The sequence below is a fragment of the Dermochelys coriacea genome, chromosome 11 (assembly GCF_009764565.3).
Source record: "Dermochelys coriacea isolate rDerCor1 chromosome 11, rDerCor1.pri.v4, whole genome shotgun sequence".
NCBI lineage: Eukaryota > Metazoa > Chordata > Testudines > Dermochelyidae > Dermochelys > Dermochelys coriacea.
The window spans coordinates 19,065,682-19,086,989 of record NC_050078.2 but is presented as its reverse complement, the minus strand read 5'-3'; the positions used below and the strand labels follow the sequence as shown (position 1 = coordinate 19,086,989).

Below are 21,308 nucleotides of genomic sequence, written 5' to 3'. Positions count from 1 at the left end.
AACAATGGAACAAATATGAATAATAATCCACAGGTTTTATTACTGAATTGGTTCTAATTAAAGGGATATCAATGGGATATCAACGTACAGTTTTCTACAAGTTTGCCGTGCAGCTTGGACTGAAAAGATGAACTCAGTTTTTTTCTCCCCCATAAAGTAGTAAATTGTTTTATTCTGACAAGTATTTCTACATACTTTCACAGATCTATAATAAATTCCACTAGCTAGCAAAGGCCTTCTATAACTTGCTTCTCGCTTTACAACTAGAGTTCCAACATCATTTCATTTCCAATATGAACTCTATTTTTATAGAAAGTTAAAACACACAATGGGCCTAATCCTGTAGCCAATCTTAGTATGCAACACCCATTGCAGTCAAGATGCATTCTGCGCACATAGGAGTTAAAAGATTGGGCCCTACGCTTATGAATACAAATGCAGTGTGCATTAACTATCAGGCAAACTGGTACTTTGCTGCTACATAAAACTGTTGACTTGTACAGATTTATTATACCTGTCTTAGACAGCTTGCCTGTGCTTTTGCTGCTTCCAGAGCTATCTCCTCTTGTCAGAACTGAAATCCCACTGAAGCTGCTGGCTTTCGTTACAACTGGCTTCAAATTGCGGATGGAATTATCAGAGTCCGTGCTGCTCCAGGGTCGGGGTTCAGAGTACTGCAGCTCATTTTCAGTACTGCTTTGATGGCTGTTGGCTGATCTCCCTGAAGCTTCCTTATTGACTCTGTAATTTATAAACTAATCTTTTAATACATGCATCGTTTGCAAAATAAAAAAGAAAAATGAAGGTGAAATGCATGAAGAATACTTTGAGATTAAAAATAATGCACTGAATACCTAAATATCTGCCGCCTTTGCTGTGTACTATTAGTTTCCTCCTCTTGGATTCTGTTGACATTTTTAACAAGGGAGTTAGTATTTATTAAGAAAATGTAAATATGAACTAATTTAAATTGTGAATACTCTTACCTTCTGTCAATAAGATAATTCTCTTGGGAACACAGGGCCTGGGAAAAAAAGTATAAAATACAATTTAATTTTAATTATTTTCCTTAATGATGCATAGAGACTCTAATCAAGATGAGGCCCTATGGTGTTATTTTTTTACTCCAATACTCAACGTCATCCAGCCCTTCCCGTACAGTATTCCGATCCTCTTTTGTATTGACGATGCCTCCCAACTTTGTATCATCAGAAGATTTCATTAGTACATTCTTACTTTGAGCCAAGAAAATAAATCAAAATATTAAATAAGATCAGTCCCAAGACAGTTTCTCGAGGAACTCCACCAGTAAACTCCCTTCAGTCCACGAGTTCACCTTTCAGTACAATCCATTGTAACCTCTTTAGCCAGGTCCTTACCCATTTTGCAATTCTTGTACTAATCCCCATCTTCTCCAGAATTAACTAACAAATTTTCCATGTGATACCATATCAAATGCTTCACTGAAGTTCAGTGAGATTAGATCTACTGCATTTCCCTGGACCCAACAAATTAGTTATCTTCTCAAAGAAAGATATCGGATTAGTTTGGCACAATCCACGTTTGGTAAACTAATGTTGCATTGTTTCCCCATTTTCCATTTACTTCCATGTCTTTAAACCTTTTTTCCTTCAACATTTATTCTGACGCCTTTAATACTATTCGAGGGGTCTGTAGTCTGTAAATGGATCTGTAGTTGCCTGGATCACTCCTTTCCTCCTATCTCCCTTCTTAAATATTGGTACTATGTTTTCTATTCTTCCGTTATTTGTTTCCATCCCAATTTAATAGTTTATTACTGTAATTTTATATGCCAGTTTTCAGCATGCTATAATGGAGATTATCTAGATACCCTGCCTTGAGTGCATTAAGATCTTTGAGGTTTGCTTCCACTTTGGATGTGGCAACATCTATTGGCTACCTTGCCTTTCCCCCATGTTCTACATTATTATCCTTATTGAAAACTGAGGCAAAACAGCTAATTTAAGTTTGTGGCTCATACCTGGGTCTCTACCCCATCCTCACTGCATACCAGTCCCACTTATTTTCTCATTCTATTTTTATTTATATGGGTAAAAATGTTTTGCTATTTGTTTTAATTTCCTTTGCAGGTGTAATTCATCTTGACTTTTGGCAATTTACACTTAATTCCTACAATTTCTGACCTTCAAGATGTAGCTTTCTTTGTTGATCAGTCCTTTCTTCAATTCATTTTAGGCTCTCTGCTTACTACTATAATATCCTTTTTGAGGTGGTTATTCATGCAGTTATGTCTGGAGCCCTTTCCTTCAGTTTTTTTCCCCTTCTTTGGAATGTAAATTCAAGACATTTTTTACATCTTTGACACCAAGAAATTCCAAATCTCCTCCACTTTTACATCTCTGAGCTCTTTAGTCTAACTGATTTAACTAACTAGTTCCCTTCATTTCTCAAAATCTGCCCTTTTAAAAATCAAAAACTTCCCTTACCAACTTGTTTTTTCATTATCCTTCCATTTAATTTAAACTTATTCAGCTTCTGATCACTTGATCCAATGCTATTTTTTAATGACCACTTCTTCTATAATGTCTTCACTATTTACCAAAACCAAGTCTAAAACATCACCACCTCTTGTTAGTTACTTGGTGAAGAAATAGGTCAGCTATTATATCTAGGAATAATTGGGCCCTACCATTATTAGTAGCATTTCTCTCCAATCTAAATCTGGGAAATTAAACTCTCCCATAACAACAATTCCTGGAAGTAGTTATCTTTCTATATTAAAAATAGATTTCTACTCTAACCATATCCAAATCCTACTCTGCGGGATCTATAACAGACCCTTAGCCCTACTGCAGTAGGCACTTTTTCACAATCCTTTCCCAAAATGATTTTGGCCCAAACCATTTCTGTTTTATCCATGTTATCTTCTCTTATTTCTTTACAATCTACCACATCAATGATGTACAACCCCCACCACATTTATCTTTATTTCTCTGTCCTGAACAGCTCATATTCTTCAACACCTATATTTTAGTAATGATTGTTATTCTGCCATGTTTCTGTTATCCTTATAAAATCTGTTTTCACATCCTGCACCAATAGTCCTAGTTCTTCCATTTTGTTGGCCAGGCTCCTTACATTAATGTATAAAAATCTGAGCCATCTCTCTCTGCCCTCAATCAATTTCCTAAGTCGAATAGGTATAGCCTTTTTGCTCTCCATACTCCTATCCTGTAGTGTTCAAATAACTATTTTTGAGCTCTGTGAGTGTAAAAAGCATAATATTAGATCAATATAGCTCCCTAAAGTCAGACAGATACCATAAAGGAATGTAGTGATCTGAAAGCCAAATTATGATCTCCCAACCTTTTCACTCACCTGCACTAAGCAACCATTATCTACTTACATGACAGTGTGGAATGATTATGGACTATTGTGGAAAATATCACATTTTCAAGATATTTGATATATTTATTTTGTCAATACTTAAATATATTCATGACTATTCAAATGAATCCAAAGGCAAGGAAACAATATGTAAAAAAATTTAAGCCTAACAATTATCTATCTAAGACATTCTTATTTACATACAAACAAGAGAAAGGGACTGCACAGTGACTGAGAGGCTCATGCACTCTCTGCCAAAAGTTTCTTGGGCAGTCAAAAGGAACTGAGAGGCAGTTGGAGTGACCCCGCCCTTTATCCTCTGAGGTGAGAGAAAAGAGGACACTCAGGGTGCAGACACAGCCCAAATACACTGTTGTCCAAAAGAATCCAAACTTAAGTGCATGGCACAAGCACATCAACTGTAATATATTTGGACAAGCACTTGAAGAACCATTACTTCTGAACATTCTGGGTTGAACGATTGTTTCTTAGTTTAGGAGTTAATTGCTTTCTAAAGGAATAACACAGAGGTCTAGGAAAAAATACAAAATTAAAATAAGAAAAAGTAAATGTTGTGCTAAGTACTGTAGAAGTCCGAATAATTTGTTAACAAAAGTTTGTTCTCTTTTGCTGTTGGACAAAGTGAAAAATGCTTTTCAATATATATACAGGTGCTGCAAAACTAGTCAAAAGATTATTCTCCTCATTTTAGAATGAGAATCTGTTTTTAGTATTTTTTGTTCAGAGAACGCAAAAAGGCAATTATGTAAAAAGGTACCTTTTAAAATAGATGTCCTTCCTGTATGTTTATTTATGCTTATTTTACTTACAAACAAGGCTGAATTCCAGTTAGCACTGCAGAGTTAATGCTGCTCTGGCACAGTGAGTTGGATATTTTACTTGCTCAGACATTATCATAATGATCATCAAAACCATCAGAACTGTTAAGTAATTTTTTTTAAACTGTATATAGATGAAAACCTACATCATTAAGAAGAAAAATCCTTTTAAATATGAACTATGGGTACATGTACGTATGACATTGTCAGACAGAAAAAAATTTCCCAAGAGAAAGATGCAGTGAGATTTCCTTTTGATTTAATACCTACATCTTGTGCAAATATTCGTTCTCTAGCTCTCTGATATTCTTCTTCTCGTTCTTCTATAGATTTGCTTCTTCTGTCATCTTTTAAGCGTATTCGCATCTAAATTAAATTAAATAAGTGATTAGATTAAATACCAATTTCTACAAGAAAATAGCATGAATTTATAGTCAAAGCATCAATATGAAAAAAATAAAATTCCATACATTTACCTGGTTATCATCTTTGTCTAAACTAGAATTCTCTCTTTTAAGGATGTACCGTTTCTGAAAATCTTCACATTTCTCATCCTTTATATGCTCACAAAACTTTTGATCAGGTCTAAGGAAAGTGATTAGGAAAAAAAGTTACATTTCAGACAAAATGATTAATATCTTATAAATATATAAATCCATATATTGTATATAAATACAAGAGACACACCGACACCAAATGAACTAGTTTGAGAAACATTCTATTAAAATATCACAATTTGACTGGCGTGTTGGGTTTCATAATAAGCCGTTGACCTGCAAACTGAAAAAATATCAAAAATATAAAATGTTTCTGTAACCTGTCAACTCTTGCTGTCATGGGGCATACGAAACCTTTTTCTAAAACAGACCTATTCTTTCTTCAAAGTATGTTTTCAATTCCCAATGAAAGTAGCAAGCAAGCAGGTTTCACTGGGGACTCAGAAGTTTCTCATAATCTATAGTTGTAGCAATGCAAGGGAATTTGGGACGTGCATGAGACTGAATGGTAAGTGTCTACTGTTAAAGCTGTTTAAACAGCCACAAAACTTATTTCAAGGGAAATTAGAACGCAAGGAGACGGGAGTGATGGAAAACAAATTAAACGGTTAAAATAAACAATAGAAAAAGACAGGAGGAGAAAGAATGTAGTCATGCATGCAAGCAGAAGTCTAGCAAGAATGCAGGAAGCTAGAGTTCATGACAGTTTTTTGTTTTTAAATCCAACTGCCTTATGAATGGATCATGAGACCCCCTCCAAACTACTGTTAGGTACCAAAAATTACTAACAACAATGCTAAATTATTTAGAGTCGCATGATCAGTTCTCAGACAACTGGAAGGAATTTGGCTATTGAAGGGTATAACATATATATATAGTCTGTATTTCGGGTTTTTTTTTAGTTATTACTCAGAGCATTTGTATAAAAGCAGGATTTTTTTTTTCTTTATAATGTGAACTGCAGTACTTTTAACCAAACCTAACTAAATGGTTGCTGGATGCCCAAACATAATTAGCAGGCATTTCAGAGAACCTTTAGACTGTCTTACCTCTTTCTTTTAAAGGTCCCTGAATTTACTGCCCTGCAATCACCAACTTCCCACTCCACTGAGACGTCCCAGTGTGGACTGGGTTGTTGATATCAGTAACACCACTGATCGACGCTGGAGCGGGGAATCTGCCTATGAGGAAAAGGTAAGTTTTGTTTTATTCAATATGGAGCAGATCTCCAAGATTTTCTTTCTAAATTCTTATTTTATATCCCAAGTGATTTAAAATAAGAATCCTTAAAGAATCATCCTAATGTCTATAGGTTAGATGAAATGCCTGCTAATTAGTAATTGCATTTATTAGGGCTTCCAGAGGCTATTCACAAGATTGTTGGGTGGTGTTTTTGTTTTTTAAAAAAGAAACATTCCAGTTTGCAATTAAGAGTTTTTCTGCTACTGCTATTTATTCCCCACTTCAAATAATCATAATCCTCGGTCTGAGACATCAGACTTTGTGGGCATGGAAATGCCTGATTTGAGAAATCTGGAAGTATAACTTCAGTTAGGGAATTTATAGCAAAACCAAATGGATTGAAAATAGTAAAAATATTTAGTACCTCAAAATTACATATACTTCCATCTTCAAAGTATCCCACAAACATTTATTGGTGCAACCTAATGCCCATCAGAGTGTTACTAGTCCCATTTTACAGATTACAAAATTGAGGTAAACGGATTAAATTATTTTGTGGCCCAAAAAATCAGACTGAATCCATGTTAGCACTGGGATTAGAACTCAGGCCTTCCCAACTCCGAGATTTGTGCCCAAACCACTAGAACAGCCTCTCTCAAAGATCCTGTTTCATGCAAATATACTGAGTAATAAAAACAACCAAAAAGTACAAAAAAAAAAAATCTATTAGCAGAATGGTTCAGAGAGAATAGCTTTGTGTTATAAATCTTGGGTTTCAAATGGGCCTAATTTTTCTAGAGCTACAGAGTTTAACGTATCAGCAGGGTTAAATCAGACTTCAATTTTCGTAGATAGGTTGTGTGCGCATATGCGCGCACATATGTGTAGAAGACACAGGTTTTTTGAAACATACACTGCGTGTGGATACTGAAGATCTCATGATCCCATTGTGACACTATCTCGGGGGAACACCCTGTTCCCCCATGTTCATCCTTATAATACAATCATGTGGCATCCAATGCAAAGTTTGTCATGTCGGGTGTCTTTGGAAGGCTCTTGATGCACTGAGCATTGTTATAGTAATGTTATAGGTTTTAATTTCATGTATTTAGTTATGAGGCTGAAAATGTGTCCTCCCGGCTTAAAACAAGCCCATGCAAAACTCTCCAGGAACAGAGGGGCAGTTCACACCTCATCAGGGCATGTATGGGACAAACCCAGCCCAGCCTCACAGGAACGAAGGACACCGGCCTAGGCAGCAACAAAGGATCTGTTGGACTCTAAAGTGAGTCATCCCCCTTCTGTTGGTCAGTTTGGGACTACATTGAGTAATGCTCACCTGACCCTGAAGGGGGGGGCAGGGGCAATGCCAAGAAGGAAGAACGAACATGATAAAAGGGAGACACATTTGCCATGCTCTTCCTCTCTCTTCCACCTCCAACTACAGACACTACCACCAGTGACTGCAGCACTGATCAAAGGGGAGAGCCTGGCTGAAGGGCAACCAGCCAGCCTATGGTGAGAAGCATCTAAGTTTGTAAGGGCACTGGACATGTTAAGATCAGCTTAGAATGTGTTTTGCTTTTATTTCATTTTACCAAATCTGATTTGTTGGGCTTTGACTTATAATCACTTAAAATCTATCTTTTATAGTTAATAAAATTTGTCTGTTTATTCTACCTGAAGCAGTGTATTTGGTGTGAAGCATGTCAAGAGACATCCCTTGGGATAACAAGCCTGGTACATATCAATTTCTTTTTTAAACTGACAAACTCATATAAGCTTGCAGTGTCCAGCAGGCATAACTGGACACTGCAAGACAGAGGTTCCTAGGGTTGTGTCTAGGACCAGAGACATTGGCTAGTGTAATTCAGTTGCACAATCCAAGCAGCGGCTGGCCAAAAGGGCTCACTCACATAACTGGGAGCAGCTTACATGGTATAGGCTGTGCACAAACAGCCCGGTAGTAGGGGTTCTCACAGCAGAGCAGGGTAAGACTGGCTCCCATAGTTGAGGATTGGAGTGAACTAGCAGATCACTGGTCCAGATAACACCAGGGGAATGTCACACTCATGTCTCCTTATGTAATAAGGGTTTGCCCTGTGTCCTTGGCAAGAATGTCCCAACCCTCACAGTTATATAGCGGTGGTTGTCAATTTGGTTGCTACCTTCCACCCAACTATATCTATTAATTATTTAACAGTGGGATGAAAGTTAATATATACATTTAAGATATTATTACTGAAAGCTGTTTTCAAAGTTGTCCAATTGTTCTTTAAACCTGGCTTCTTAAATTCTGAACATAATCAAAACACTAAAAATGTTAATCAAATTCAAAAACATTTAGAGAGAGAAAACTGACAAGTTATATATACAATTTTTACCTTAAAAGTTATAAAGTAAACAAGGCCAGTTCAAGCAATGCTGGTGACCATCCCAATCCCACTCCCCCATCAAGTGGGCCTCCACGATAGAAACCAAAATTCAGTAAGACCCCTTATCACTTCACTTGCCACAAGCTGTCCTATCATTCTAGTTCAGGGGCCGCCACTTATTCCCACAGGGAAGCAACAAGGAATGTATCTAGAACTAGTGGGATGTGTTTCTCAATAGAATTACAGAATTGATGGAAATTTTTTTTTATATACAGAGACAGAGCCTGTGATGTGACCCATCCAGAGCTGCATTACATACTCTGATCTCACCAAGAGCTCAAGATCCTCTTAACGTGACACCTTTTACATGGACATTCATATTCCACATCACATAGCATTGAATGAACAATAAAAATCTCATTGGCACCCATCCTTGAGCGAATGAGCCCCCAAGTGTTGATTGACTCCTGAGGCAGCAGATTTGGTATCATTGTCTAAATTGGCCTTGAGAGTAAATCCATGCACCAAAATTTGAAGAATTATTTCAAAATTATGACAACTTACATTCTTGTATTGCTAGTTTTGTTTACTATCACTGACTTCCCACTCTGGTCCACATTATGTTCCAATCCAAAGTAAGCAGCTACTCTGTGCAACAGCATTCTATGGTAAGAGGTCATGGGAGGAAACTTTTTGCGTGGAATTCTGGAAGAGAAAAGTACTCGTTTTATAAAACAACAAAAATATTTTTGAATAATTTTTTTTTGTTAAAACTGCAGCACTTACTCGTTACCACCAATGAAATCTAAAATTTCCTGTTCTAATTTCAGCAGCATCATTCTGTCCCTGAAAATAAAATACAACACTCATATAGGAAACACTCCAGAATTGCAAATATATGAATTTTAAACATGCATAGATAACATCTGTTCTCCTAATGAACGGCAACAATGGCAGTTTACCAGCAGGACCACAAGGTATCTAATTTGCTAGTGTGTGTGGATTTTTAGAGTAGAATTGTTCTATCTTGTAAGAAACCAGAATACAAAGAGACCTCTCAATCTCTCTCTTCCCATGAGAGTCAGCAGAAAGAACAGTCATTGAGATGATGTGCTCAAGTGAAAAAAATAAAATGGCTTCAAATCACTACCATTGGGGTCCTTGCTGACTGATATAGGTAAGCAGGACTCCCAAATGGGCATGGCGCAAAAGCCAGTTACCTCCTGTGCAGGAGATGGATTGCTGGCCATGGGGCTGTCCGCACTGGTTTCTTGGGCATGGCCAGGAGGGGAAAACAGCAGTTGCTGGGTCTCTGCAGCCTCTGAGCAGGCCAAGCAGGTGGCAGGGATGGGGGTGGGAATGGGGGCTGGTCCCCTCTGTCTGCCTCACCTATGGTCAGTGCAGCTGGCACCCCTTACCCCAAAGTGTGTGGTGGGGAACTCTTCGCTCCTGCAAAAGCAAAGGGTCTCAGCAAACACACTGACCACAGTAGGGCAAACTGCCTATCTCTTCCCTGAGGTAGGAAGGGGAGGGGAATGCATACCATTAGAAAAATTTCTGGGGGTGTCCTTGCCTTGACTTGTCATTCAAGTTCAAGTAAGAGGTGTGCTATTCTCTTATTTAATTGAACTGTATTACTTCTTAGCCCCATTAAGGCCTTAATGGCTAAATCCTAAAAGGTTATCTGATTCTAGAATCTACAACTATATTTCTGCACGTGGCTCACCAAGGTGCCCCAAAATTTCCATCCAGCCCACAACATTGAAAACATTGACCATCCAAAATTTGCAATTTCTCCCTGTAACTTAGACACTGTGGCGTCTTCTATACAGGACCAAAATAAAATATATATATATACACACACTTGAATTTCTTTGCCTTTTTCATAGCTCCTTATAGATAACAATACATGAAGAGTTTTAAAAATAGGATTATAAAACATTCTTTAATAAAAAGTGACTGCTGCATATTTTCGTTATTTTTGTGAATTGCAGATCTTCATTCTCAATTTCTTCAAATTCATAACCATGAACATAGAACCATGAATAAAAGATAAAATACTTAATTTTCACATCATTTTTAAAAATATGGCCCAGGCAGGTAGTGAAAGTAGTTACCATCTGATGGCTGCTTGTAACCTACGTAACGTGAATTTCAATACAGTTTTTAATATCACTATTATCACAATTATGAATGTGATAATTAATTAATTAATTAGAACTTTTATTTGAAGCCTCAGTAAAGGCACCAAGGAATTAATGGGAATGGAAGACTTACTGAACTTTCACCCCTAGAAGCATTTCATCCAAGTCAAGAGTGAGACAAATTGATGGAGGAGCAAAGGGAGGCTTGCCCTGCTGCTGCGAGTTCCATTTTCCTGTAACCTGGCATCTTTCAGCAGCACTAAATTCAACTAATGTTAAAAATTTCAGAGGCTTAGATTTTAAGACCAGAAAGAAATAAATTACAATCATTTAGTCCAATCCCCTGCAAAATCCAGGCCACAAAATTTCACCCTGTAACTCCTGCATCAAGGCCTTAACTTCTGGTTGGGCCAGTGCACCTTTTTGAAAGACATCCAATCTTGATTTAAAAACTTACAGTGATGGAGAAGCTATCACATTCCCAGGTAAGTTGCTCTAATGGTTAATTACTCTCACTGTTACAAATTTGCATTCTTTTTCCAGTCTTTGTTTGCCTTGATAACAGGCAGCTCATGCACTGAAACTACTGTCTCTCATGCTGACCAGTACTATTTCATTGTTTCCTTGTGCTCCCCTCCTGTTTGTTGTATTCACTTCTTGTCTCTTGTCAGATATTTGATTGTAACTTTAAAAAGTTACCTAAACAGGAAAGGATGGTTAAAAAATTGTTTTTGGTGGAGAGGGAGGAGAAAACGTCCATCTCAGCAGCAGTATCTTAAATGGCTTCTAAGGTCACAACTGCTTCATGATTAACTAAACTTTTTCATTTATAAATATAAAATCAGTCACTAACACAGTAAGTGTAGTTTTAAGAGAGAAACAGATCAAAACAACTGTTTCAGTGAAAACTGTGGCCCTTGTATCCTTTGGATCAGCATCATGATAAAAACAACTACTGAAACATGGCTGTAGTATACAGCTTGGATCACATGGTTCTCAGGGGGAAAAAAACATTATCCACACCAATCAAGCTGGTGTTCTTATCCCAGTAATAAGAAGGCCTATGAATTTGGAGCTCACATACCCTGGGGATGGGCTTTGTATAAGTTAAATAAGACAGAAATCCACAAAGAGGGAGAATGTTTGACAGTTTGAAAAAAGAGTAGGGGGGGGGAAAAAAAAAAAAAAAAAAAAAAAAAAAAGATCAAGCCCTGACATTTAAACCTTTTTTTAAAAATGTTTTCAGAAACATTGTATAAATGTATTTTACAATTATATGAAACTGAAGACGTTAAAATGGTGAGTACATTCTGATGCTTTAATATAAAATATGTCAGACTGCTTTTAGCACCAGGGATTTATTTTGCTTTTAATATTCACATACAATTCTCATTACAGTTAAAGTGCAGTTACGGTCAGGAAATAACGTTAAAAGTGACACCTTGCATTCTACATACCTCTCTCTTCCACAACTGGTATACAAACTTCACTCTGTCCTTGCAGTAAATTTAGATTTTTTCCTACTGACGGTAACGCAGGCTCAACCTGTTACCCTAAAACTCAGGTGGTATTTTTTTATTTAAAAAAAAAAAAAAAATTTTTTTTCAATCACCACCACCAAATAAAACAATTCTGGAATAAGAATCCATTCCTCAGATACCAGTCTTAATGTCAGGTTTCAGAGTAGCAGCCGTGTTAGTCTGTATTCGCAAAAAGAAAAGGAGTACTTGTGGCACCTTAGGGACTAAAATTTATTAGAGCATAAGCTTTTGTGAGCTACAGCTCACTTCATCAGATGCATTTGGTGAGCTGTAGCTCACGAAAGCTTATGCTCTAATAAATGTTAGTCTCTAAGGTGCCACAAGTACTCCTTTTCAGTCTTAATGTGTTGGCTGTGCATTAGAGTATATATCCTCCAACAGATTGCAGAGTGATAGCACAGCTGTTCTTAGAAGGCTGATTTTGCCTAGCATGTCTCTCCTGGGTCCTTAGACCTCTTCTTACTTAGGGAGGAAGAACCAGAAGATGTGCAGTGGATCCTGTTGCCCCACTCCTCCCCTGGACCTCAAATAGTTTTGCCGGTACCCCTAAATCCTGTTTACCCCTGCACAGTAGAACCATGTCAAATCTGTTGCCCGAGAGACCCTGGAGGACCAAAGAGGTTGGGAAGGATGTGTTTCTTGATGTGCAAAGCAGGAAAAAAAAAAAAAAGTAGCTATATTAGTTATGTGGCATTGATAAGAAGAAGAGGTAGTGTTTGTGAACTCAGCACACACATTTTGTAGACACAAAAGAACACATTCCTCCTCTCGGTTCTACAGATAAAGCTCCCTCTGAAGTCACTGGAATTTACACCCATATAACTTGAGGCAGGGTTTGGCCCATACTGACACCAATGAGTGAGTTTGAGAGATGCTTCTCTTACTATAACTATATCTGAAGGAGTGTTACATATTGAAAAAAGGAACAAATTTCAGAACCTGCTATTCAACACCAAATTAGTTATTGCAACATACCACATTTTTGCATAGCAAAGTAAAAATATTACACAAGGATGCTGATCCTGCAAACACTTATTAGTAAATTTATAAACATGCGTAGTCCTATTGAACTCACAACGTGGATAAGTGTAGGGACCAGGACAGAGAGTCAGCATTTTAAAATGTTTAAACACTCCACATTAACTATACAAGATCAAGTTTAAGGCCTTTGCAAGCTAAGATGTTTCTAGTGAAAGCTCTCAACACGCATCAGATTAATTAAAAACAACAAAAAAAGATAGCAGAATTAAGTTAATTCAAAACATTTTAATTTAACTTACCTGGGATTGTTTTTTAGTGTATTTACTAAAAATTCATGTAGATCTATGCCAGTTGAATCTGTGTATTCTTGGCTAGAATCTATAAAAAAATATAACACGTTATTGAAAAGATCATATGCTCATTTTTTGAACACATGGTTCTTATTACATTTTTAAGATGCTGTTCATACAAGTGAATGAATAACTAAAATTCGGAATCTGGTAAATCTAAGATTTAGATGCATACACTGCACATTAGCTGCTCAACAGATGCCATTCCTAACTCAGTAAACTCAGACTCATAATAGTTAAGAAGAGCTCTGTGTAGCTCAAAAGCTTGTTTCGTTCACCAACAGAAGTTGGTCCAATAAAAGACCCACCTTTTTCCACTGAATGCATCCGATGAAGTGAGCTGTAGCTCACGAAAGCTTATGCTCAAATAAATTTGTTAGTTTCTAAGGTGCCACAAGTACTCCTTTTCTTTTTGCGAATACAGACTAACACGGCTGCTACTCTGAAACTTGTCTCTATAGCAGCTAAGGAAAAGACATGCAAGAAACAAAGTCTCATTTTGCGGCTCCAATGTGGAATCATAGATTTTATTACTACTTTTGTCAGTCTGCAGAGGTAACTGCGTATTTTCAAACATTAGAAATTTGCTCTAGGTGACATGTAATACTTTACAAAGTACAAGTCTAACCTTTGTGATGTATGGTTTATCCTGTATTGCTACAAGCTCACATTTGGTGTTCCTTCAAGAGATGCCTTCTGTGACTTCTCTTCAACAACTTCCAAATATCCCCTCACGAGAGCAAATATTTCAGGTTATGAGGTGCCTCTTCTGGTTCCTGCTGTTTTCAAACCTATTAGCTTGGGTGCCTAAGCTTTGTGCCTCAGAATAGGTGACACACAAAGAAATTTCATCTACCTTTGGACTATGTATTGGCACCCATCACTGCAATATCCAAGCACCTCCTAATGTTCCTATTCTTAGGGATCTCTTCTTAAAAAGATATGCTGAAGCTCCAACCCATTTCCAAGTGAAAAGTAGCATAGACTTGTGCCTACGCTCCAACTGCCCAGGTGGTCAGTCCTGGATTGCCTTAATCCAGCCTGCTCTTAATTGCTCTTGAAAACAAAGATGCCAAATTTCCAGAAGCATTCCTGGTAGAACATTTATAAAGCTCAAAAAATGATGTGCTCTTTATTTTTGTAATTTTGGTAAATTTGTTTATCAGTTTTTAAGCTATAACAATTTGGTAATCATCAGTGGGAAACCGAACTCTAACATTAGGCAAGTTTCTATTTTCAGCATACTTTACAAGTTAAAGTGCTTAAACTACCGAATGACATGTAACAAGATAGGCAACTGTTTTAACTGTTTATCATCTCCACTATTCTGCCACTCCACCTTTAATTCCCCATCATCAGTTTGAAGAGAATAATTTCTTTCATGATATGTTTAGGGAACATATTAAAGGACAAACACACTGGTTAGGTTAAAAGAACATCATGGTGTGGCTTTCCCCCACTCTGCCACCACCCAAAACTTGATTTCAAGCTGGGGGGGGAACACTCAGTTAACTCCTGTACTCCAACTATTTTAATTTGGGTGAACTTCTGATTTCCAACAAGGACAAAAGGCACTGAAATGACAAGAAAGGCTGCTATGGGTTTTAAGTACATGGTAAAAATAAATATTAGAAATTTAATTAAAAAAACTGGTTTTATGGCACTGCAGCACCATTTGTTTGATTCAAGATGTCTGGATACGTGTTTTGGGGTAATTTATTTGAACAAAAGCTGACCTAAAACCTCAGGATCACCCATCAGCTAATATATATATATATACACTCAAAGTTTTTCCATTTAATAAAGTGTTGTTTACCAGGGACAGGAACAAATTTGTATTATTTTTGCATATCTGCTATCTAAGTTATCCTCTAAGTTTTTTGTAAATTGAATAGAATAACTCATCCTTAACAAACAAGTCCACAACACGGTCAACATGCAGGATGTTTTTACTCCTGCCATTGACCCATTCCATCTTCATTCTGAAGACCTTAGAAAAAACTTTTTTCCTTTTAGGAACCTCTCAAAAAGCAATTACAAATTTCTGTAAGAATATTGGCTTCTTGTGAAGATGGGGAAGGAGTAGTACAATGGGACTCCTCCTCCCCCACTTACTTCTCCCATACAAAGCCAGGGCATAATCTCAGCCCTCAAACTCCTGGGAGCACAAGGACTACTCCCTTGTACAGCCCCTTTGGAATCAACTATCCCAAAAGTTATGTGGGGATAAGGGCAGGCAACAGCTCCACCATCTTCATGCCAGCCTGCATCAGGGAGGGAAATATGTCTGCTGTAGCATGTACTCTCTCCAGAAAACTGGGAAGCACCCCAAGAGATGGTACCTCCTGAGATAGATTCCCTCCCCCACAGCCAACAAGAGATTTTTCCCCCCCCTTATTTTTAAAAATGAGGTAAGTTTTCAATTACATCTTGAAAGGTTAAAATCAAATTCTTTTCTCACTGAATTTTCCCTCCACCTATTATGTACACATACTATCCTCTTAATATTGGGATTCTGGAAATGAATGACATTTAAGCACTTGTTTCCAGACACACAAAGAATTACACTGTCCACAAACAGATACTCTGAAAGAGTAGGTCACATTTAGACTTAACAGTTTTCTCTCGCTCTCTCTAAATTGAAGAAAGTATATTCCATACATTTCTCAACTACCACCATGAAAAATTAAGGAGAGGGAATCTGCAAATGTTGGTGCATCAAAAGTTGTGCAAGTTGTGTTTACACATAGAAACCGCACATGCACAAATGGACCCTGGAGCGAGGTTCCAAAGAAGAATCAGGCCTGAAGTCTTTGCTGAAAAACTATATGCATTTGACTTTCAGCACAGCAGAATTATTCACAGTAATTATTCCATCAAAGTCACTCAAGGTTATTAATGTGGACGCCTAGATAGTTTACTTAAAATATAATTTAAAAGCAGAGTGATAACAAACCTCTTGATAACATTTTTCTGGACAATTTATCACTGGATTTTTCCTTTTCCATTTCATCTTTTGTGGGCTTCTCTTCTTTCTCAAAAGACTGCGTTAACTGGATCTGAATTTTCTCCTGTTGAAAAGTAAGATCAGTCATGATGGAAACTATTTTAAGTAAGCTATGGGCTGAACCAGAAAATTGCTTTGTAACATGTTCATTGATCATGTAAAAGTAACCAGTATAATAAGTGTCTTCAGATCCTCTGAGAATCAGAGAACCCACTTCAAACAAAAACTTATCAAAATGTATAGAGAAAATATGGAAAGCAGAGACGCATTTAAATATTTTATAGCACACATACATCTCAAGGACATATCCCATTCCACGATTATATTAAAGTGTTCTAGGTGTTTAAGGAAATATATAGCATAGGCCAATTTTTTAAATAGTGAATTGCTCAGTTGATCATTAGGCTCCTCATTGCCAGTTTTTACTCCCTCCACTAAGCAAGTGCAGTGAGAATGCTAAGTAAGCTTTCATAGCACAACACCAATGACAAGAACTTGAACAAGCAGGTTTGAAAGGAGACCAGCTTTCCAAATTTCACCAACAAGTTGTTTATATTTCTTTAATAGTTTCTGTATTAAGATAATAGCAGATTTGACAATGGTTATTTATGCCTAGAATGTTTAGTTTAATATAGGTTTGCTAGCAAAGTATAGTTCCAGGTAATCCATCTCAAAATCTGAATTTATTTATACAACCAGATACACTATTACAGACTGGATCCCCCCTAAAAGTGGCCACAAAAAAGTTTCCTTTTTAATTTAATCTAATCTAAACTAAAGACTATGCCAAAGGGTGACAGGGTAACTTGGCCTTCATACCTGTTTAATCTCTGCTGAAGCTGCCTGTGCGGGTGACAGCACCAGTTTTAATTTTTGTGTGTGATGACATTTGCATATGGCATTGCTATGCATTTTCAACATTTGAAAATTAATACGTCTAACAAATGTTGCTGAATTTCTACATTATCTGAAAACCAAAACTATAAATAAATACTGAATTGTTCTACTTACCTACAGTATATGCTATTTTTCAATAGACATCTGAAGTTCTGTATTTGCCACTACTAATCACAAACATTTTGCTCCTCTGTATTTTCATGTCTTAGATCAAAAGTTTCATTTGGCTGAAAACCTGTAGTTTCCACCACAAAATATTCTCTCTCAGCTTACTGTAAACCAGAGTATAGTATGAATAAGCAATCATTTTCTTCCCTTTATCTGAACTAAAAACATTGGTGGCTCTTCAGTTACCTACTTTGTCATCTTTATGTTAACTTAGAAAAAGGAAAGTTAATTTCTCACTAGGAAACTGCGTTAGCATGACTTGGATCCACCACTATGATATGCCATTCCACTTCTTTTTATAAATCAGAACAAAGTCAGGAGGTAGAAAGAAGTTTAAATACCACCACCATTTCCCCTCCTCCCTCATTCATTTTACCAGCTTTCATCTGACAATTGTTTACTCTACACTTATCCCAAATAGAAAATGTACAACAGTTTAAAGAAGTGGGTTAATAAATCAACCTTGTTTAATTTCTTTCCTAATAATGCCCTACAACAATGAATAAGGCCGCGAGTTTGTCAGAGGTCACGGATTCTGTGACCTCCATGACTTTTGCAGCAGCCTGTGCACCTGGCTCAGGGGCAGTTCAGGCAGCCCTTATGCCAGTTGCACCCGTCACTGATGTGGGAGTCTCAGGCCACCACATTCCACCTCCCAGCAGCAGAGTTCGGTTGTGGGAGGGGGCAGGGAGTTGGGACACAGGACGGGGTGAGGCAGGCTCTGGGCAGCGCTAACCGGAAGGGGCAGGGAGGGGGAAGGAAGGGGACCTCCTTGGAAGCAGCAACATCCCCCTCGCTCACCTCCTAGGCAGAGGCGTGGACTGGCAGCTCTGCAGCGCATGCTGCCTCCACCTTTAGGTTCCCGACCAATGGGAGCTGCAAAGCCAGCGCTCTGGGCAGAAGCAGCATGCAGAGCTGCTCCACCTAGGAATTGAGGAGGGGGATGTCACTGCTTCTGGGGAGCCCCCGCCCCACGGTAAGCACTGTCCAGAGCCCACCTCACCCCATCCTGCATTCCAACCCCCTGCCCCCTTCCACACCCAAACACTGCTGCTGCTGGGGGGGGGGGGGGAAGAGGGCGTGGAGCCAGGTAGATAGCCTGCTGGCTCTGCCAACCCTCCTCCCCCCCAGCACCAGCAGGGGTCTGGGCCGCACATCACCGCCCACCTCTCCCTGCACCAGCAGGGATTCCAGGCCATGTGCCGCTGCCTGCCACCCTACCCCCACCCCAAGTACCTGGGCTGCCCTCCCCCAGCACCCCCGAGCAACCCCCCCACCCCGCTCCAAGTTTTAGTTAGGGGTATATAGTAAAAGTGACGACAGGTCACAGGCCATGAATTTTTGTTTACTGCCTGTGACCCGTCTGACTTTTTACTAAAAATATCTGTGACTAAATAGTTGCCTTAACAATGGAGAATGGTAAAAAGGAATGCCACATCTGAATGGATGCATTTTTTCTACCACCACTGATTCCCCAGGACTGTGATGGAAAGCTTTGTGCTTTCCATTTTGTTTGCTGAAAAGGCTGAAGAGTCTAATGAAGTATGACCCACTTGCCTGGAAAGTTATAGAAAAATCTATGTTTACCTTTTATTCCCTAGGTAAAGTCTTGTGTGTTTTAGTCTGTAGTGGTGAGGATATTTACGCTTGGCATATTGCCTTAACAGAATCCACACTGAAATGCAAATAGAACTTTCCCATCAGAGTTCTTCATTCACTTGTCTGTTCACATACATTGAGATATTGTTCACTTCCACTGTTAATAGTCATCTCAGTTACCCAGCTTGTAAAGTATCCTAAAATTTATTCTCACTTTAAGTCCTGAAGAGCTCTAGAATTTGACTTAAAAAGGATTCAGGGCCTGGTCTCAGCTTTTACCCACAACCTCTGGAACCAACACGCATAAATGGTGGCCCAATGAAAAAATCCAGGCCACTGAGCGAACATATAAAATAGTTCTTGACTTTCACATATTCTTCCTTTGGCCTTTCCGCCCCTAAGGAAAATATGTCCTTTAAAGGAGAAAAAGCTCAATCCTATTCAGAGACTATGATGGACTCATAGGCAAATAAATTACTAAGATAGAAACAGTCTTCCCTTTATGAAGTTGATGAGGATCATTATTTACCGGAGGCCGCATACAATCCTAAAGCACACAATTTTTGAAGAAACTAGTTTTCACTTGCCATTATTTGTCTAGGTAAGGTATTATCTCTTTGTAAGCACCCTGTAAGATAAGGCCAAACTGAAATGGTCTAATACTAAATGTCAGTCTCTGGGGTTCACTGCTTCAGTTACAATTTCCATCTTTCAATAGTAACACTCCAAATTTTATATTTGTATAATGTAATATAGTTTTATAAACTTGCATTTCTGTAGCACTTCTCAGCTAAGGATCTCAAAGTATTTTATAAATATTAATAAATAAAGCCTCAACACTCTTATGAGGTAGTGTCATCCGTTATCTCTGCAAGAATCTATCAGTCATAAAGGCTAAGTATAACTCAAAGTCTATGAAGTAGACAAAATGACTGTTTCTGGGGCCAAACCTAGAGGCACAACCCAGTAGTCTGGGATTTTCTTTCCAGCGTGATTATTGAGTAGAATTAAAAAAAAATAAATAAATGACTACTTGGATAATTTTACAGATAAACCCTGGACATGACAGAGCACTTGTGTAATCTTTATAACCATAGATCATTTCTCCTCTAACTAGGTCTGTCCATAGAAGGAAATGCTCTGGAGGCTTTGCTGCCCAATGCATATTTAGAGTAGTGCCTTGAATGATGCGATCCCCGTAATAAAAACGTTCTCTTCCAAAACAAACTTTGTTAGTGATCTTTTGAAATGAGTAGTTCAACTCATTTCACCTCTCTCATTCTAACCAGATTTGAAACTCTTGGTTTTAGAGAAGACCTGAAGCTTTCTGGAAAGAGGATTCTCACCCAAAAAGTTTTCTCTCCTTATTGACAGTAAATATTATGAACCTCAGCTTTGATGGAATATTAACAAGATTGGAATTTCCTGCACACAAGACATAATGCATTAAAATACGAGTCAAAAACTAGCTCACTGCCATCCTCAATCATTTTCTTTTCTAATATCATATGATAGTCTTTCCATACCACTAGTATATCAGGAGGATGTTAAAGAACAGCTACTAAATTTAAACATTTTCAAATTAGCAGGTCTAGATGACTTGCAATGAAGAGTTTTAAAAGAGCTGTCTGAGCTCCTCACTGGACCATTAATGTTGATTTTCAAGATCTTGGAATACTAGGAAAGTTCCAGAAGACAGAAAGAAAGCTAATGTTGCATTAGTATTTAAGAAGGGGTGAACGGACGATTTGAGATCTTTTTTGATGCAAGCAGTAGCGCTGATGTAATATACTTGGACTTCTATAAAACATTTGACTTGGTACATGACATTTTGATTAAAAATAGAATATAAAATTAACATGGATTAAAACCTGGCTAACAGATAGGTCTCAAAATATAATTATAACTAGGGAATCATCATTGAACAGGGAGGTTTCTAATAAGGTCCCACTGGGACTGGTTCTTTGCCCTAAGCTATTTATCATTGTCATAAATACAAAGGGAAGGCTAACCACTTTTAAATTCCTCCTGGCCTTTCACTTGCAAAGGGTTAAGAAGTTAAAGATAACCTTGCTGGCACCTGACCAAAATGACCAATGAGGAGACAAGATACTTTCACAGCTGGAGGGAGGTGGGGGGGGAGAAACAAAGGGATCTCTCCGTCTGTGTGTTGTTTTTGCCTGGACTAAAGCAGGAATGCAGGTTAGAACTCCTGTAAAGGGCTAATAAGCAATCTGGTTAGATATGCGTTAGATTCTGTTTTGTTTAAATGGCTGATAAAATAAGTTGTGCTGAATGGAATGTATATTCCTATTTTTGTGTCTTTTTGTAACTTAAGGTTTGCCTAGAGGGATTCTCT

The 21,308-nt window shown here is 37.9% G+C and overlaps 1 protein-coding gene across 23 annotated transcripts in view; it reads right to left on the bottom strand.

Moving 5' to 3' along the window:
• R3HDM1 (R3H domain containing 1) overlaps nucleotides 1-21,308 on the bottom strand; it is a 177,473-nt gene that overhangs the window by 75,900 nt on the left and 80,265 nt on the right. For 14 of the 23 annotated variants that reach the window (XM_043505053.1, XM_043505049.1, XM_038421233.2 and 11 more), the window contains 9 exons: nucleotides 16,235-16,349; nucleotides 13,228-13,306; nucleotides 9,049-9,108; nucleotides 8,827-8,967; nucleotides 4,685-4,793; nucleotides 4,479-4,574; nucleotides 987-1,024; nucleotides 855-905; nucleotides 515-741 (listed from right to left, as the gene is read on the bottom strand). In XM_043505053.1, the coding sequence (XP_043360988.1) occupies nucleotides 515-741; nucleotides 855-905; nucleotides 987-1,024; nucleotides 4,479-4,574; nucleotides 4,685-4,793; nucleotides 8,827-8,967; nucleotides 9,049-9,108; nucleotides 13,228-13,306; nucleotides 16,235-16,349 (916 nt within the window). Of the gene's footprint in view, nucleotides 1-514; nucleotides 742-854; nucleotides 906-986; nucleotides 1,025-4,478; nucleotides 4,575-4,684; nucleotides 4,794-8,826; nucleotides 8,968-9,048; nucleotides 9,109-9,482; nucleotides 9,619-13,227; nucleotides 13,307-16,234; nucleotides 16,350-21,308 lie in introns of those variants that run through there. The other 9 variants (XM_038421246.2, XM_038421236.2, XM_043505046.1 and 6 more) reach the window with 3 other exon arrangements.